The following is a 15621-nucleotide window of genomic DNA, read 5'->3' as shown; positions in this document are numbered from 1 at the left end:
AGATCTGCTCACTGCTCCCGGTGTTATTGCCTATGGGCACTTTCAGTGGACAGGATTGGTAATCTAGACAGACAATTAAAAATGCATCTATTAATATTTTTTTCATTAGGATGACACAGACAAATTTATCATCCATTCTCTTTGTCTTAGAATGTAATAACAATCTCCTAAGTAGTTTTCTTGCCTCCTTTTTCTATTCTACTTTCACCTTCCTAATCCATAATACAGTTAAGTCTGTGCAGTCTTCTGTGGTGCAGTAGTCTTCCATGGCAGACTTTTAGTCAGAGAATGTAGGTTAAATGTCTCAATTACGTCTGAAAGGTCTCAAGAGGTCTCTTCACTGCCAGTCATTTATTGCTCATCTCCTGTTGTTCTTCCAACACAGGCACATAGATTGTGCTGAATCACATCTGACTACTTGCTTTTCTACAAGTACAGCAAATTATTCTAAAACATTTTAAAAGTATTCTTTTTTCTTTATTAGTTGGTTCCCCACTCCCTGTTAGGCAACCCCCTATTTACCTTTCAGCTTCTTTCTCATCTGAATCATTTCTTATTCCCTCTTGCAGGGCCAGTAAACTCTCTTCTGAGTTCCTATAACACTTTATGTGTGCCTATGACATTCTCTTTACACATTACTATGATTGTGCTGTCACCAGTGAATGAAAAAGGCCATATGGTTCACTTTTTAACATTTTTAGTGATAGGCACAGATTCTTGCACAAATAAAACTGAAGAAAATATCTGAGGTTAGTGAGTGTATAAAGGAATCAAGACTGTTCTTTACTGCTCCGTCTGAAGGCAAGCAATTGCTTGTCATACACTTTATAATGTGTCTGGGCAAGATATTTGAGTAAGGGCTTTCTGGGCATAAGATATGACTGTTTGGCCATATTTTTCTTCCAGATCCTTAGGTTATTTTCTTATTTCATCAGCCTTGCCTCTTCCTTCTCAGTACCTTGAGCATGGCCTCCCTGATGGGCTTCGATTTCACACTATAGATGATGGGGTTGAGCACAGGAGGCACCACCAGATACACATAGGCAACCAGGGCATGGACAGCTTGGGGCAGGTGCCTCCCAAAACGGTGGATCATAGACACACCTATGACTGGAATGTAGAAAACCAGGACAGCTAAGATATGAGACACACAGGTGTTGAGGTCCCGAATACGCTCCCTGGGAGAGGCCAGCCCCATCACTGTATAAAGAATAAGTGTATAGGACAGGACAATAAGCAAGGAGTCGACACCCACTGTGGACAGAACCACATACAGCCCATAAAGGATGTTGACTGTGATGTCAGCGCAGGCCCGTTTCATGACATCTGCATGGAAACAGAATGAATGAGACAAGAGGATCTTTCCAGGGCAGTAGTTCAGTCGCTTCAGCAAGAAGGGCACAGGGAAGAGGGACACAGTGGCTCGAGCCACAATGGCCAGCCCAATCCTGATTATGACATTATTTGTAAGGACAGCTGCATAGCGCAGGGGGTTGGAGATGGCCACAAAGCGGTCAAAGGACATGGCCAGGAGCACTGAGGACTCCGCCACAGAGAAGGAGTGCAGGAAGAACATCTGGACCAGGCAGGCATTGAAACCAATGAGCCGATAGTCAAACCAGAGCACAGCCAGGGTGGTGGGCAGTGTGGACAAGGTGAGGCCCGCATCAGTAAGTGCCAGCATGGACAGGAAGTAGTACATGGGCTGGTGTAGGCTGGGGGTCCTCTTCACAGCCAGGAGGATCAGGCAGTTTCCAGTGAGGGCCACAGTGTACATGGAGGAGAAGGGGATTGCGAGCCAGCCGTGAATGGCCTCCAGCCCTGGGATGCCAATCATGAGAAAAGCAGGTGGCTGGAAGAAGGAGATGTTGACGTAGGACTGTGGAGGGAGCATCCTAGGGAGGCAGCTGAGGGCTCTGGAGAGATGTGATCTCTTCAATATGCATAGAAAACAAGGAGAAAACACAAAATTATTGGAAAAACACCACCTCTGGTATCAGCTGCCATTGGTTCATGCGCACTAGCAAATACGACTATGGGAATCAGATTTTAAAATGTACTTCCTTTTAAATGAAAAGGGGGAATGACTGTAAATTAAGCTTATTGATGACAAAAGTTCCACTTGATAGCATGCAACACTGTTTTCTTTTTCAAATTTAACCAGATAATACTTTCTTTTAATACATAAAGTGATCCTGAAGAGCTTAGTACAAAATGCTGTGTTTTAAACAGGAAACAGTGATCCCAAAGAAATAGACTGCAGATCTACTGTAGAAACATGATGGGTAGAAGGCATGGGCATTATTCTTCTTTATAAAAGTATGATAGCTAATAGGAAATAATAGAATTAGAGTAACTTTTCTTTACCTAGTGAAATAATGGGAAAAATCATCAAGGGTTGAAAGTATCACAAAATACCAGAGGGAGTAGAGTAAGATGACCAAATATAAGGCTTCTCCAGTCATCCTCCATGCAGGAACACCAAATCTGACAACTATCTACACAAAAAAGCACCTTCATATGAACCAAAAATCAGGTGAGCAATCACGGTACCTGGTTTTAACATCATATTGCTGAAAGGGGCATTGATGAGGGTAGAAAGATAGTCTTGAATTGCTGTCGCCACCCATACCCCATCCCTTGGCAGTGAACACATGGTGTGGAGAGAGAATCCGAGCACTTGGGGGAGGGAGAACACAGTGGCTGTGAGACTGTGCTTTGAACTCAGTGCTGCCCTGGCAGTGGAAGGCAACACCAGGCAGAACTCAGCCAATGTACACCCATAGACGGAAGATTTAGATCAGCCCTGGCCAGAGAGGAATCACACATGCCAGCAGTCAGCACTTGAGTTTCAGCAAGCCTCACCACCCTGAGCTAAAGTGCTCTTGGGTCCTCAGTAAACTTGAAAGAAAGTCTGGGACACAGAAAGGATGGTAACTCCTAGGCCAGTTCTAGTTGTGCTGGGCTCAGAGCCAGTGGAAGTGGGTGGGAACTTGACCTAGTGAGATACCAGCTGGGGCAGCTAAAGGAGTGCTTGTGCTGCCCTTCCCCCAGTCCCAGGCAGTGCAGCTCATAGCAACAAAAGTGACTTCTTCCTTCTGCTTGAGAAAAATATAAGCGAGAGCAAGAGGATTTTGTCTTTCATCTTGGATACCAGCTCAGTCACAGTAGGCAGAGCACCAGATAGAGTTGTGAGGCCCCCAATCCAGGCCTGAGTTCCTGGACAACATTTCTAGGCACACTCTGGGCCAGAAGGAAACCTACTGCCCTACAGGTAAGGGCCCAGTCCTGGCAGGATTGATCACCTGATGACTAAAGCGACCTTGGGGCCTGAATAACCAGCAGCAATACCCAGGTAGTAAGTATGTCATGGGCCTTGGGTGAGAATCTGAGACATTCTGGATTCAGGTGAGACCCAGAAAATTCCAAGCTCAACCCCATTAAAAAGTGGACAAAGGACATAAACAGACACTTTTCAAAAGAATACATACATGTGACCAACAAGCATATGAATAAAAGTGCAATGTCACTAATAATTAGAGGAATGCAAATGAAAACCATGATAAGATACCATTTCACACCAGTCAAAATGACTATTATTAGAAATTCAAACGTAAAAGATGCTGATGAGGTTGCAGAGAAAAGGGAACACTTATATACTGTTGGTGAAAGTGTAAACTAGTTAAACCATTGTGGAAAGCAGTGTGGCAAATCCTCAAAAGAACAAGACAGAACTACCATTTGACCCAGCAATCTCACTACTGGGTATATGACCAAAAGAATATAAATCATTCTGCCATAAACACACATGGATGGATATGTTAATTGCAGCGCTAATCGCAAAAGCAAAGACATTTAATCATCCTAAATGTCCATCAACAGTAGGGTGGTTAAAGAAAATGTGGTACAAATATAGCATGGAATATTGTGCAGCCATAAAAATGAATGAAATAATATACTTTGTGGGAACACAGATGGACCTGAGGCCATTATTCTTAGAAAACCATTGCAAGAACAGTAAACCAGACACCTCATTTTCTCATTTATAGGTGGGAGCTAAATAGTGAGGGCACATGGACAGAGAGAGGAAAAATATAGACACTGGGCCCTATTTGAGAGTAGAGGATGAGGGGAGAGAGAGGTTCAGAAAAATTTTTAAAAAAATTATTGGGTACTATGTTTAGTACCTGGATGAGGAAATAATCTGTAATCCAAACCTCCCAAGTCATGAGTTTATCTATATAACAAACATTACCTATATAAAAAACTTGTACCCCTGAGCCTAAAGTGTTAAAATATTTTAAAAATCCCATGGACCCCATAAATATATCACCTATAATGTACCTATAGAAATTATAAATTGAAGAAAAATAATAACAAAACAAAATTAGAGAACACTGGGTATTTTACCAAAATAACAAATTTGGGTCATATCCCACCACGAGTTTACTGAAAATAGTCAAGGCAGCAGTCAAACAGGCAAGTTAAAATACCAAGAAAGGAAGTCAGAAATATTCATATTAAAACAAACAAACTTACAAAACATTCCAGTTTATTCCATAAATTAATTCCAAGAAAACAAAAAGGAGGAGGAAAAATGTAAAAACTGATAAATGAATTCAATAAAGTTGCAGGACACAGAATCAACATACAAATATCAGTAGCATGTCTATATGCTATCAGCAATTAATCTGAAAAATAAAATAAGGAAGCAATTCAATTTATAATAGCTACAAAAAACAAAATAGCTTAGGATAAATTTATCAAGTGAAAGATCTCTACAAGAAAAACCATAACACATCCATGAACAAAATCAAAGCAGACACACACGCAAATGGAAATGTATCGTATGCTTGTGTATTGGAATAATTAATATTGTTAAAATGTCTTACTACCTAAAGCAATCTACAGGTAATGCAACCCTTATCAAAATACCAATGACATTCTTCACAAAAGTAGTAAAATACAATTCTAAAATTTGTATGGACCCACAATAAACCCTGAATAGCTAAAGCAATCCTGAGCAAAACAAAAAACAAAACTAGGTGCATGACACCACCTAACTTCAAATTATATCTCAAAGCTACAGTAGCTAAAACAACATAATGCTATCATAAAAACAGACACATAGACCAATGGAACAGAATAGAGAACTCAGAAATAAATCCACACATTTACAACCAACTCATTTTTGGCAAAGATACCAAGAACATACAATGTGAAAAGGACAATCTCTTTAATAAGTGGTGCTGAAAAAAACTAGACATCCATATGCAGAAAAATGGAACTAGATCCCTATCTTTTACCATATACAAAAATCAATTCAAGATGGATTAAAAACATAAGCTTAAGACTTGAAACTATGAAACTACTAGTTTCCATACTATGTAAAGTGATCTATAGACTCAATGAAATTCCTATCAAAATTTCAACGACATTCTTCACAGAAATAGAACAATCCTGAAATTCCTATGGCATTAAAAACAAACAAATATCAAACAAACAAACACATAAACAAAAACCCTACTAGTGAAAGTAATCTTAAGCAAAAAGAACAAAGTGGGAGGCGTGACACAAAGCTATGGTAATAAAAACAGGATAGTACTTGCATAAAAACTAGTATATAAACTGATATATAAACCAATGTAATAAAGTAGAAAGCCCAGAAATAAATCTACATGTTTATGGCCAATTGACACTCAATGAAGGGACAAGAACACACGATGGAGAGAGTCTCTTCAACAAATGATGTTGGGAAAACTGGATATCCATATGCAAAAGACAAAATTGGACCCTTATCTTACTCCATATACAGAAATAAAATCAAATGTAGATTAAATACTTAAATTTAAGATCTGAAACTGTAAACTACAGGAAGAAAACATAACGAAAAAGTTTCTAGAGATTGATCTGCATAAACATTTCTTGGATATGAACCCAGAACATAGACAACAAAAGTAAAAATAGACAAATGAGATGGCATAAAATTTTAAATCTTATGTTCAGAAACAATTGAGTGAAGAGACAACCCATGTGATAGAAAATGCAAACGATACATCTGGTGAGGGGCTACTATCCAAAATAGATAGAAAACACAATTCAATAACAAAAACCAAATAAGCCAATTAAAAAGTAGGCAAAGAATCTGAATAGTTTCTTCTCAAGAGAAGAGACACAAATGGCTAAAAGGTATTTGAATAGATGCTTATCATCAATAAACAGTGAAATGCAAATCAAAATTATCAGCTTGCACTTGTTAGAATGATTATTATCAAAAACAAAGAAAAAATGATAAGTTTTGGTGAGGAAAGGGGGACCCTTGTATAATATTGGTAGAAATATAAATCAATACAGTCATTGTGGAAAATAATAATGGAGGTTCCACAAAAAAATAAAGTTGGGACTACCATACGATCTAGCAATCCCTTTTCTGGATATATATATATCTCAAATTAGTACCTCAAAGAGATATTTGTATGCCCATGCTCTTTGCAATATTATTCATAAAACCCAAGATATAGAATTAATCTAAATCCCCATCAACAGATAAATGGATAATGAAAAGATGACACACAGACACATGTACACACACACACACACAGACACACACACACACACATACACACACACCACTCAGTCTTGATAAATGTATAATGTGATAACTTTGCTGAGCTCACTTAGCTTTAGGAAGTTTTTTAAAAATAGATTATTTGAATATTTTTCTATGTAAGTAATAATATGTATGTAATAATATCATGTACAAATAGGGATATTTTATACCTTTGTATGTCTTTTACTTTTTTTCCTGCTTTATTGCATTTCTAGGTTCCTTTTTTTTTTTTTTTTTTTTTTTTTTTTTTTTTTAAAGGATAAAGAGTAAGAATAAAATGGATGGTCTTTGAAATTCTTTATTAGGTTAGGATCTTACTATTATTGTATTTACAGAATGCTTGGCATTAGTGCCTGTAATGTCATACAGCATGTAATGAATACACATTTTAAAAATTTTAACATTACATATGTTATCTACCAGTGGATTCTTCTAACTATCTCAGTATATCTCAAGCATATGTAGAAAGGTTTAAAATAGCCTAGATGATTGATACAAGAATTTTTTTTCATTTATAATATATTCATTTAAGCTACAAATGTTCTTCTCAGCCCTGTTTTATCTGTGTAACACAAATTTTGATATGTTTTATTTTCATTTTTTATTCACTTCAAGTTATTTCTGATTTCCATTGAAACTTCTTTTGTTATCTATTAATTATTGAGGAATTTCCAAGTTATCTCTCTGTGATCACACTGTATTTGGAGAACATATTGCATTTAATTTTTATTCTTTTAAATTTGGTCTCCATTGATACTGGTGGTGGGGGTATTTATTACTGTTGAGTGAAGCTGGAAATTTTCTCCACCTTATTTTTATGACAATTTGGTGTGAGGGCCCTCATTACTCTTAAGTGATGGTGAACTTCTTGATTCTCTACTAGGCCTCCTCTGCCATCATCCCATTGAGGGTGGGATGGACATCTCATTACTGCCCAGTGATGGTTGAAATCCAGGCACCCACATGCTTTCCACTGACACTATGGAGAAAGGGGCCGCTCATTACTGACTGGCAGGAATGACAGTCTCAACTGCCTATTCAACATTCTCTGATACCACCACCCTGAAGAGGGTGTTGGGTGCCTCATTACAGCCTCATAATGTTGGAAGTCTGGGTTCCATTTGGCCTTTGCTGACATGAGTTAGGGGGTGGTGAGGTCAAAGTTTTTTTGTTTTTTTCTGAAGGGTTTGTCTGGAGTAAAGTGGTATTTTGAGGTCTTCTACCTTGCTGGGATTCCCTTTCTTTGGCTAGAGAGAGCAGGCATTTGATGAGGCTTTTACTGTCTGTGCACATTAGCATTGCTGTGTTGTCAGTTTCTTCAGCTCCAAGTCAGATATATAAGGTAAGAAGAAAATCAAATCATTAAGAATGACCACTATGCCATTCCTCTGTTTCATGATGTCATTCCTCATATTCCAAGCTCCTTAGATGGTCTGCCTCTTGTCTACCCTTGAAATTTTGCTTTATACACAATGTCCCAGGTTTTTAGTTGTTCTTCGCAAATAAATAGAAACATGTTCTTAGTAAATAAATAGGAAAATATGTCTATTCTGTCTTCCCCAAAGTGGGAGGAGTCTCCTTTAAGATTTTTAACTTACCTATTCAGCCTTGGCTCCTGAGACAATTGCAAATCATTTAAAATCCGTGCAACTTCATTTCCTATTTCAGCCACTGCTATAGCTACAGCTCTGTGCAGGCGCAACCTGTCAGAGGCTCATCTGGGCCCTGTGCCATGCGCCACTTCCTTCTCACCTGCGGTTTCTCCTTTTATGCTCTTTCCTGGGGGACCATGGGAACCCACTGAATACTCAAGCATAGGAAGTCTGCCAGTATTGGGAGTTAATGCTCCGTGGAGCAATTCTTAACTAATTGAATACAGGAAGAATAATTATTTTTAATTTACTTCTCCCAGGAAGAAGATTATGGATAAGTCCCGCAAGAACTAGCAACAGTCACCTATTATGTGGACAATTCTACAATGCATGTTTGTTTGGGCTCTCTGTTTTCCCTGCTCCAAACTCCTGTCCCTGACTGTTGCTCCAGCCCCCAGTAGAGTAGCTGCTCTTAGGCTTTGTCTCAGGAGAACTCAGGGGAACACATGGCCTATGTTCTGGCAATAAATGCTTCTTGCAGTGTCAGAAGTCACCTTGCTCTTTAATGCCTCCATATACGCCCTCTGCTTTAATCCCACTTACTTCTCCCAAACCTCAATCTGGCCCCAGTTTAAATGTCACCTGTGCATGGCGCTTTCCCTCATCCCCACAACAAAGCTGCTTTCTCCCTCCTCTGTGGCTGCTGTATCCTGTTCATTCCTCCATGGGGGTACTGAGGGCTCTCAATAAATTTGGTTTTATACCTGATGCTCACTGTAGTAACCACTATTATTTATTTATTTTTGTACCTTTTATATTTTAGGGCCTGGAACATTGTAAATGATTCTTGAATGTTTAACATTAAATGATATTAAGAAATGGACACTGGGCAAGAGCTTCAGCACCAGTTGGGAGAATTGGTGATGATTGTAGTCGGAAAGAATCCCAAATATGTGATGCTGGTAATGTCTGGTCATAAATATATATTGAGTGTAACTCTTTTCTTAAAATAATAAAATGCCTAAGGAAATATCTATTCCCAGAAACAAACACATTTATGTTCTTCTCTTATTTCTTATCAATCTAGTCTGGAATAGATGATGTGCTGCTGAGCGATGGGAGCTAGATGAAATTACTGGGGGATGGGAGCTGCCCTATTTATTGGGCAACCTCAGACTGTGGCTCTCTGGGGAAACTGGCTACCTAAACTGGTACCCTTCACTGACCTGGCCAACATAAACATGGTTGGGAAAAGAGCAATATTTTTATGGGCCTCAGTCCCTGGAGACCCTGTTTCACTGGGAAAGATATTCTCACTACAGTGACCACTTGCCTGAGACTCCCAGTTCTGGAAGCCTCTCATGGAAGGAGCTGTCTGGTACCACCTCTATGAGTTGATTCAGTTCCCCAAACACCCAGGGGCCTCCTCCAGGAAGCCCTTCCAGATTATTGCAAACAGGAAGGCAGACATACTCCCAGCATGCTGATCTTTGTGAAGAAGAAATAAGCAGTGGTCATAAGCCTTCCCTTTTAATTCACCACCTTTTAAACTTCAAACATATTTTCCTGGGACAACTTTGGAAACCGGCCTTTCTGTTGGCATTCCTTCTTCAGTGCATAGATCAGTCATTTCAAGTTCATTTCAATCCTGTTTGAATTCCATGTCTTCCACCCATCATTCTGTCTTTCTTTTTTCTGTCCTCCAATCTTAGTCTTGGTACTGGTGTGTGTGTGTGTGTGTGTGTGTGTGTGTGTGTGTGTGTGTGTGTGTGTGTGTGTGTGTATGTGAGAGAGAGAGAGAGAGAGCGAGCGAGCGCACCCGGTTCTTAAACTCCAAGCTTCTAGGCAGATGTGACCAAGTGAGTGCTTTAAGAAAATCTGTGACTTGCTTGTCACACATACCAATTCTTATCCCCTCCATTTTCCTGTGAGGCAGATATTATTAGCTGTCCCCTTTCCATGGTAATAATGATGAGTATTCGTTGAGTTTATACTAGGTATTAACACTATGCTAAGCATTGTCTGTGGATCATTGCACGTCATTTTCACAAAAGCACTGAGCGTAGACAGCATTATTATCCCTAGTAAACAGATGAGATAAGCCAGCCTCACAAAGAGTAAATTGACTTGATGAGTAAGATAACTATCCGTTCTTTCTATTGGACTGTGTTTCCTTACAGGAAGGCTGTGAATATCTCTTGGGGTGGAAAATCCACAATCTTTGGGAACAGGCTTGATTTTTGAGGAGAGTCATAATTGGCAGGAACGAGGTAGGAGATCAAGTGGAGAAGTGCCATGTTTGGGCAAAGAGGTGACCACAGGGAAGGGGGCTGGCTTTCTCCTTTGGGTGAGAGGGTAGTTCCCAAGGATGTGCAGAGAGTGTCAGCCTTTGCAGGCCCTTTGGAATTGCCTGTGACTTCTTAATGGTGTTCAGGAAACATAATATTTAGAATGTGGGTAGGACTTAGAGATTTTCTAATTCAATCACCATGTTCCATAGTTAATCTCAAGAGATTATATGAATTAAGTAAGGTCACCCTCCTGGTGGCAGAACATGAAATGTAGCTCAGAGCTCCAAATTCCATTCCAGGGCTCTAGCCTTCCCTCAATATAGGACCCAGGGAAGCTTAAGCTTGTGTTTTGCTCCTGCCCCCAGCTTCTCTCTGGGCCTGCTCCTTGGCAACATAGTATGGAGTAGGAGGGAAGGCGTCTCTTTAAAAGCAACTCAACATAGGGCCTGTGATTAGCACTGCTGTATTGTACACTTAAAAATGTGTTAAGAGGTTAGATTTTACCTTAAGTGCTCTTACCTCAAAAGGAAAAACGATAGCAACAACAACAACAACAATAAAGGAGGTGAGAGGAAACTTCTGGAGGTGATGGAAAAGTTTAATGCATTAGTTATGGTGATTGTTTTAAGAGTGTATCACTTATGTTCAAATATATCAAGTTGTATACATTAAATATCTATAACTTTTGGTATGTCAATCTGATTTTGATAAAGTGGCTTAAAAAAGAAAAAGACAATCTCACATCACTCCCACGGGTAGAACTTGTGGGAACTGGGACAGATTGGCTTACATTTCTAATGTTCTTTTTCCTTGCAGAAGAGATGCAGAAACATTGAAAGCAAATGATCCTGTGCCTTAACTGAAAGCCCTTGATTTCTGAAGGGCAAGTGTTATACTGTTGCCTGTTTCATCTGGAAAAAACAGAAGTACACAGGAGAACTTGATTTGTGCAAAATTACCTCCTTTTCCCAGTATCAGTTATTACTTGCCTGGACCCGTTCATGCCTGCCTGGTTGGGTTACAGTCTTCATTAACAGGAGTGAAAGAGTAGACTGAGAAGTCAGAGAGACCTGGGTTCAAGTCTGAACTCTGTCATTTACTATTGAGTGATCAGCAAATTATGTAACTCCTAGTTGCGCCTCAGTTTCCTAGTCTGAACAGTGGCCATCAACCCAGATGCTTGTTTTAAGGATTATGTAAGTAATGTATTATTATATTAGAGGATGAACAGTAAGCCTTCAGTATATGGTAATATTAAATGCAACAGAGACATATGAATCCAAGATTTTTCAAACCTTTACCACCCTCCACTCCCCAAAACTGGGTGGAACAGATGTTCTGTGTCCAGTGTCACACCTCCTTGGCCCACTTCTGACTTTACTGGTGGCTGTCACAGACATTTTAATTCATTCTGAGTATTTCTTCCACTTTAAATTGGTGCCCTTTCCTCCATACTTTTCTGCTTTTGTGCTTTCTTCAAAGCCGTGGGAGTACACAAAGCCCAGGGGCAACCTTGAATCAAACAAGGATGACAGTTGACGGCAAATGCCCTGGTCCAGCCTTTGGATAGACAATTCCCTAAGGTATTCTGAACAGAGTCCTGGCAGAGTTGAGTGCTCATTGTCCACAGTAGCAATCTTGGTAATAACTCTGTATTGAATTTTCTTCCACCTTGTCTCACTGTTTCTGCTCCCTCACTCCTATTTTATAGAAACATGTCTTAATTATACTACCTTCACCCAAGGCCCTGTCTCAGGCACTGCTTTTGGGACCCCCAAATAAAGATTCCAGAAATTTTTTATATAATCCTCTGTCTCATGCTTAAGAATTTTCATGTTTATAAATTTTGCTAAAATCCAGTAGCTAAAGACCACTAGGGCCATAGTTGTAGCCAAACAAAGTTAGATTATTAACTTGCTACAGTTAAGAAGAACAAATCAATGGAACAAAGTATTTCAAAAGGAGAGAGTTAGGGAAGCATATTTATGGAGTGTGGGGGATCTGGGGTTATTCACAGGATGGTTTTCACAGGGATTTTATCTTTGGAATATGTGAATTCATGTAGAGTTATGGTTAGATCAGTTTATCTTTCATCTTTATTCACATGGCCTGAAAAAACTGTTACAGAAGAATTTGAGTTTGGGGGCAGGTGCTATGGCTCACGCCTGTAATCCCAGCACTTTGGGAAGCTGAAGTGGGTGGATCACCTGAGGTCAGCAGTTTGAGACCAGCCTAGCCAACATGGTGAAACCCTGTCTCTACTAAAAATACAAAAAATTAGCAGGGCATGGTGGTAGGTGCCTGTAATCCCAGTTACTCAGAAGGCTGAGGCAGGAGAATCGCTTGAACCCGGGAGGCAGAGGTTGCAGTGAGCTGAGATCACACCGTTGCACTCTAGCCTACGCAACAAGAGTGAAGCTCTGTATATTATTTCTTAATTTTAAAAAGGAAATAAAGGATGACTCCCCTTCATTGAATATGTGCCTCAAGATGTTAAAAGGTAAACAAAAAAAAAAAAAAAAAAGGAAATAAAAGAATTTGGGCTTGGATAGTTTGTGATGCTGACCTTAGATTGTGTTGGCCCAGTTAATTTGATTTGTGTTTTGTATGTTGTGGTTTTTATGGGTTTTCTTTCAATTTTCAGTTCTCTCTTTACAGGTCAGCTGCTCACAGGGACAACTTTCCCCCCTTTTACAACTTTTAGGTTTATATTTCTCAGGGTTCTCCAGAGAAGCAGAATCAAAAGGAGATATATAGATAGATAGACACATACATAGATAGAAAATAGATAGATAGAGAAATAGAGACATTTGTGTTGAGGAATCAGCTCACGCAGTAGAGACCAGTAAATCCGAAGTCCGCAGGGTGTGTCAGTAGACTGGAGAGTCAAAGTGGAGCCAACTTGGCAGGCAGTTAAGTCCTCAGGCCACGTCTGTTGGGGGAATTCTTGTTGCCCAGGGAAGGTCAATCTGGTCTATTAAGGCCTTCAACTAATTGGATGAGGCCCACCCACATTATGGAGGGCAATCTCCTTTACTCAGAGCTCTCTGATTGAAACATTAATCTCATCTGAAAAGATCACCCTTATGGAAAAATCCAGGAAGCATGTCTGACTAAGTATCTGGGCACTGTGGTCCAGCCAGTGGACACATAATATTACCCATCACAAGGTCATATAATTTTTTCTTAGCCACGTTATCACAACTTTATTATTCCAATCAGTAAGGTATTCCTAAGTTATTACTTGAAAGTCATAGAAGGATAATTGAATGTATAATTATATAATTATAATTGAATTGTATAATTAAATTACACAAAGTATAATGGAAGGTTTTTTTCTATTTCTCTATTGCTGCCCGATAAATGAAACCTACAATAAGGTTATAGGTAGAAAAATGAAGAAGAGAATGTGTGACTTACCCAAGTATGCACAGTGCCAGGAAGCCTGGTCTCCCGCCTTCTGTTTGCTCAGCCTTAGGCTAGGTGACCAGATGTACATACAGCTGGTATCCTTCAGGATGGTATTTGAAGGCTATAAAAGTCGCCACTATAAATAATGGCCCTGTTACAACCTTGGTAGTCCTACTATTAAAGTTTTATTACTTTGAACTAAATATCATCCTCTTCAAGCTACTCTTTAAAAAACCTTAATATTTTAAATCCAACATTTCTAAAATATAATCATTTCAACACGTTCTTAAGGTAAAATTGATAATGAGAGTTTTACATTATTTTGGCAATTTTTATTGTGGAAAACATACATAACATAAAATTTAACATTTTAAACATTATGTGTACAATTCAGGGCATTAAGTAAATTCATATTGTTGTACAACCATAACCACAATTTCCAGAACTTTTTTATCATCCCAAACGGAAACTCTGTGCCCATAAAAAATAACTCTCCATCCTGCCCTTCCCCAGCCCCTGGTAAGCTGCATTCTACTCTCTTTCTTTATGAATTTGCCTATTCTAGATACCTTATATAAGTGGAATCATATAGCATTTGTCGTTTTGTCATCTGGCTTATTTTATTTTCACATAATGTTTTCAAGTTTCATCCATGTTGTAGCAGGTACCAGATTTTTAAGGATGAATAATATTCCACCGTGTGTACAAACCACATTCTGTTTATCCATTTATTGGTTGATGGACATTTGATTTGGGTTGTTTCTACCTTTTTGTTATTGTGGATAATGCTGTTATGAACATTGGCACAGAAGTCTTTGGCCTACTTTTTTTTTTTTTTTTTTTTTTTTTTTTTTTTGAGAAAGAGTCTCACTCTGCCACCCAGGCTGGAGTGCAGTGGCAGTGATCTTGGCTCACTGCAACCTCCACCTCCCAGGTTCAAGTGATTCTCCTGCCTCAGCCTCCATAGTAGCTGGGATTACATGCACCCATGATCACACCTGGCTAATTTTTGTATTTTTGGTGGAGATGGAGTTTCACCCATATTGGCCAGTCTGGTCTCCAACTACTGACCTCAGGTGATGTGCCTACCTCAGCCTCCCAAAGTGCTGGAATTACAGGCATGAGCCACCATGCTCGGCTACTTTTAAAAGTTAAAAATCTTAGGACAGAGGGAAGGGGAGGGGAGATGGTAAGAGTACATAAACAAAGTGGATCATGCTGGGAGACAGTATGGGATTAGCTGTTCACAGAAGAGAGAGAAAGAAATCCACTATTCATTTAATTGTCAACATGGCTATGTTCTTAGGCATATGGAAGTAGGCTGGAGGATATAAATTGAGGTAAAGGAATGGACAGGAAGGTAGGAGAGGACAGATTGTGTGGAGAGACATAACAGAGTCTAACGTTGTAAAATGAGGCACCTGACCTCATTATTTGAGAGTGGGGCCCAACACCTGAATCTCCACTTTTACAGAGCATGGGTACACTTTCATTTCTTCAGAGAAATCACCCATTTCTTCCATTGTGTTTCCTCCCCTTAGTCCTGGCCTATTCACATTGATTAACTGCATGACTTTGGAAGCCACTTTACTGCCTCTGAACAATGAAGCATTGAATGCTCACATATCTATATGCTAGCAGAGCCCATCATCAGTAGATGTCAAGTACCTGTGGTTCCCTTCTCCTAAGAGAGCCTACAGTATAGAGTCTCCCTCGT

At 39.4% G+C, this 15621-nt stretch overlaps 1 protein-coding gene and 1 long non-coding RNA gene across 2 annotated transcripts; one reads left to right on the top strand and one right to left on the bottom strand.

Moving 5' to 3' along the window:
* Nucleotides 1-931: 931 nt before the first annotated feature.
* On the bottom strand, nucleotides 932-1894 carry LOC108307464 (olfactory receptor 51I2-like). Its single transcript, XM_017532828.2, has one exon. The coding sequence runs from the start codon at nucleotides 1892-1894 to the stop codon at nucleotides 932-934; it is 963 nt and encodes a 320-aa protein (XP_017388317.1).
* A 2115-nt stretch (nucleotides 1895-4009) lies between these two features.
* LOC119471952 lies at nucleotides 4010-9219 on the top strand. The gene is made up of 3 exons (XR_005201054.1): nucleotides 4010-4049; nucleotides 8523-8594; nucleotides 9026-9219. It is a non-coding gene; the product is annotated as an uncharacterized LOC119471952 (long non-coding RNA).
* Nucleotides 9220-15621: the final 6402 nt, after the last annotated feature.

This window comes from Cebus imitator, unplaced genomic scaffold, assembly GCF_001604975.1.
Source record: "Cebus imitator isolate Cc_AM_T3 unplaced genomic scaffold, Cebus_imitator-1.0 Scaffold79, whole genome shotgun sequence".
Lineage (NCBI taxonomy): Eukaryota > Metazoa > Chordata > Mammalia > Primates > Cebidae > Cebus > Cebus imitator.
Note: the sequence above shows the minus strand (reverse complement) of the source record. Positions and strands in the feature narration are given on the sequence as shown.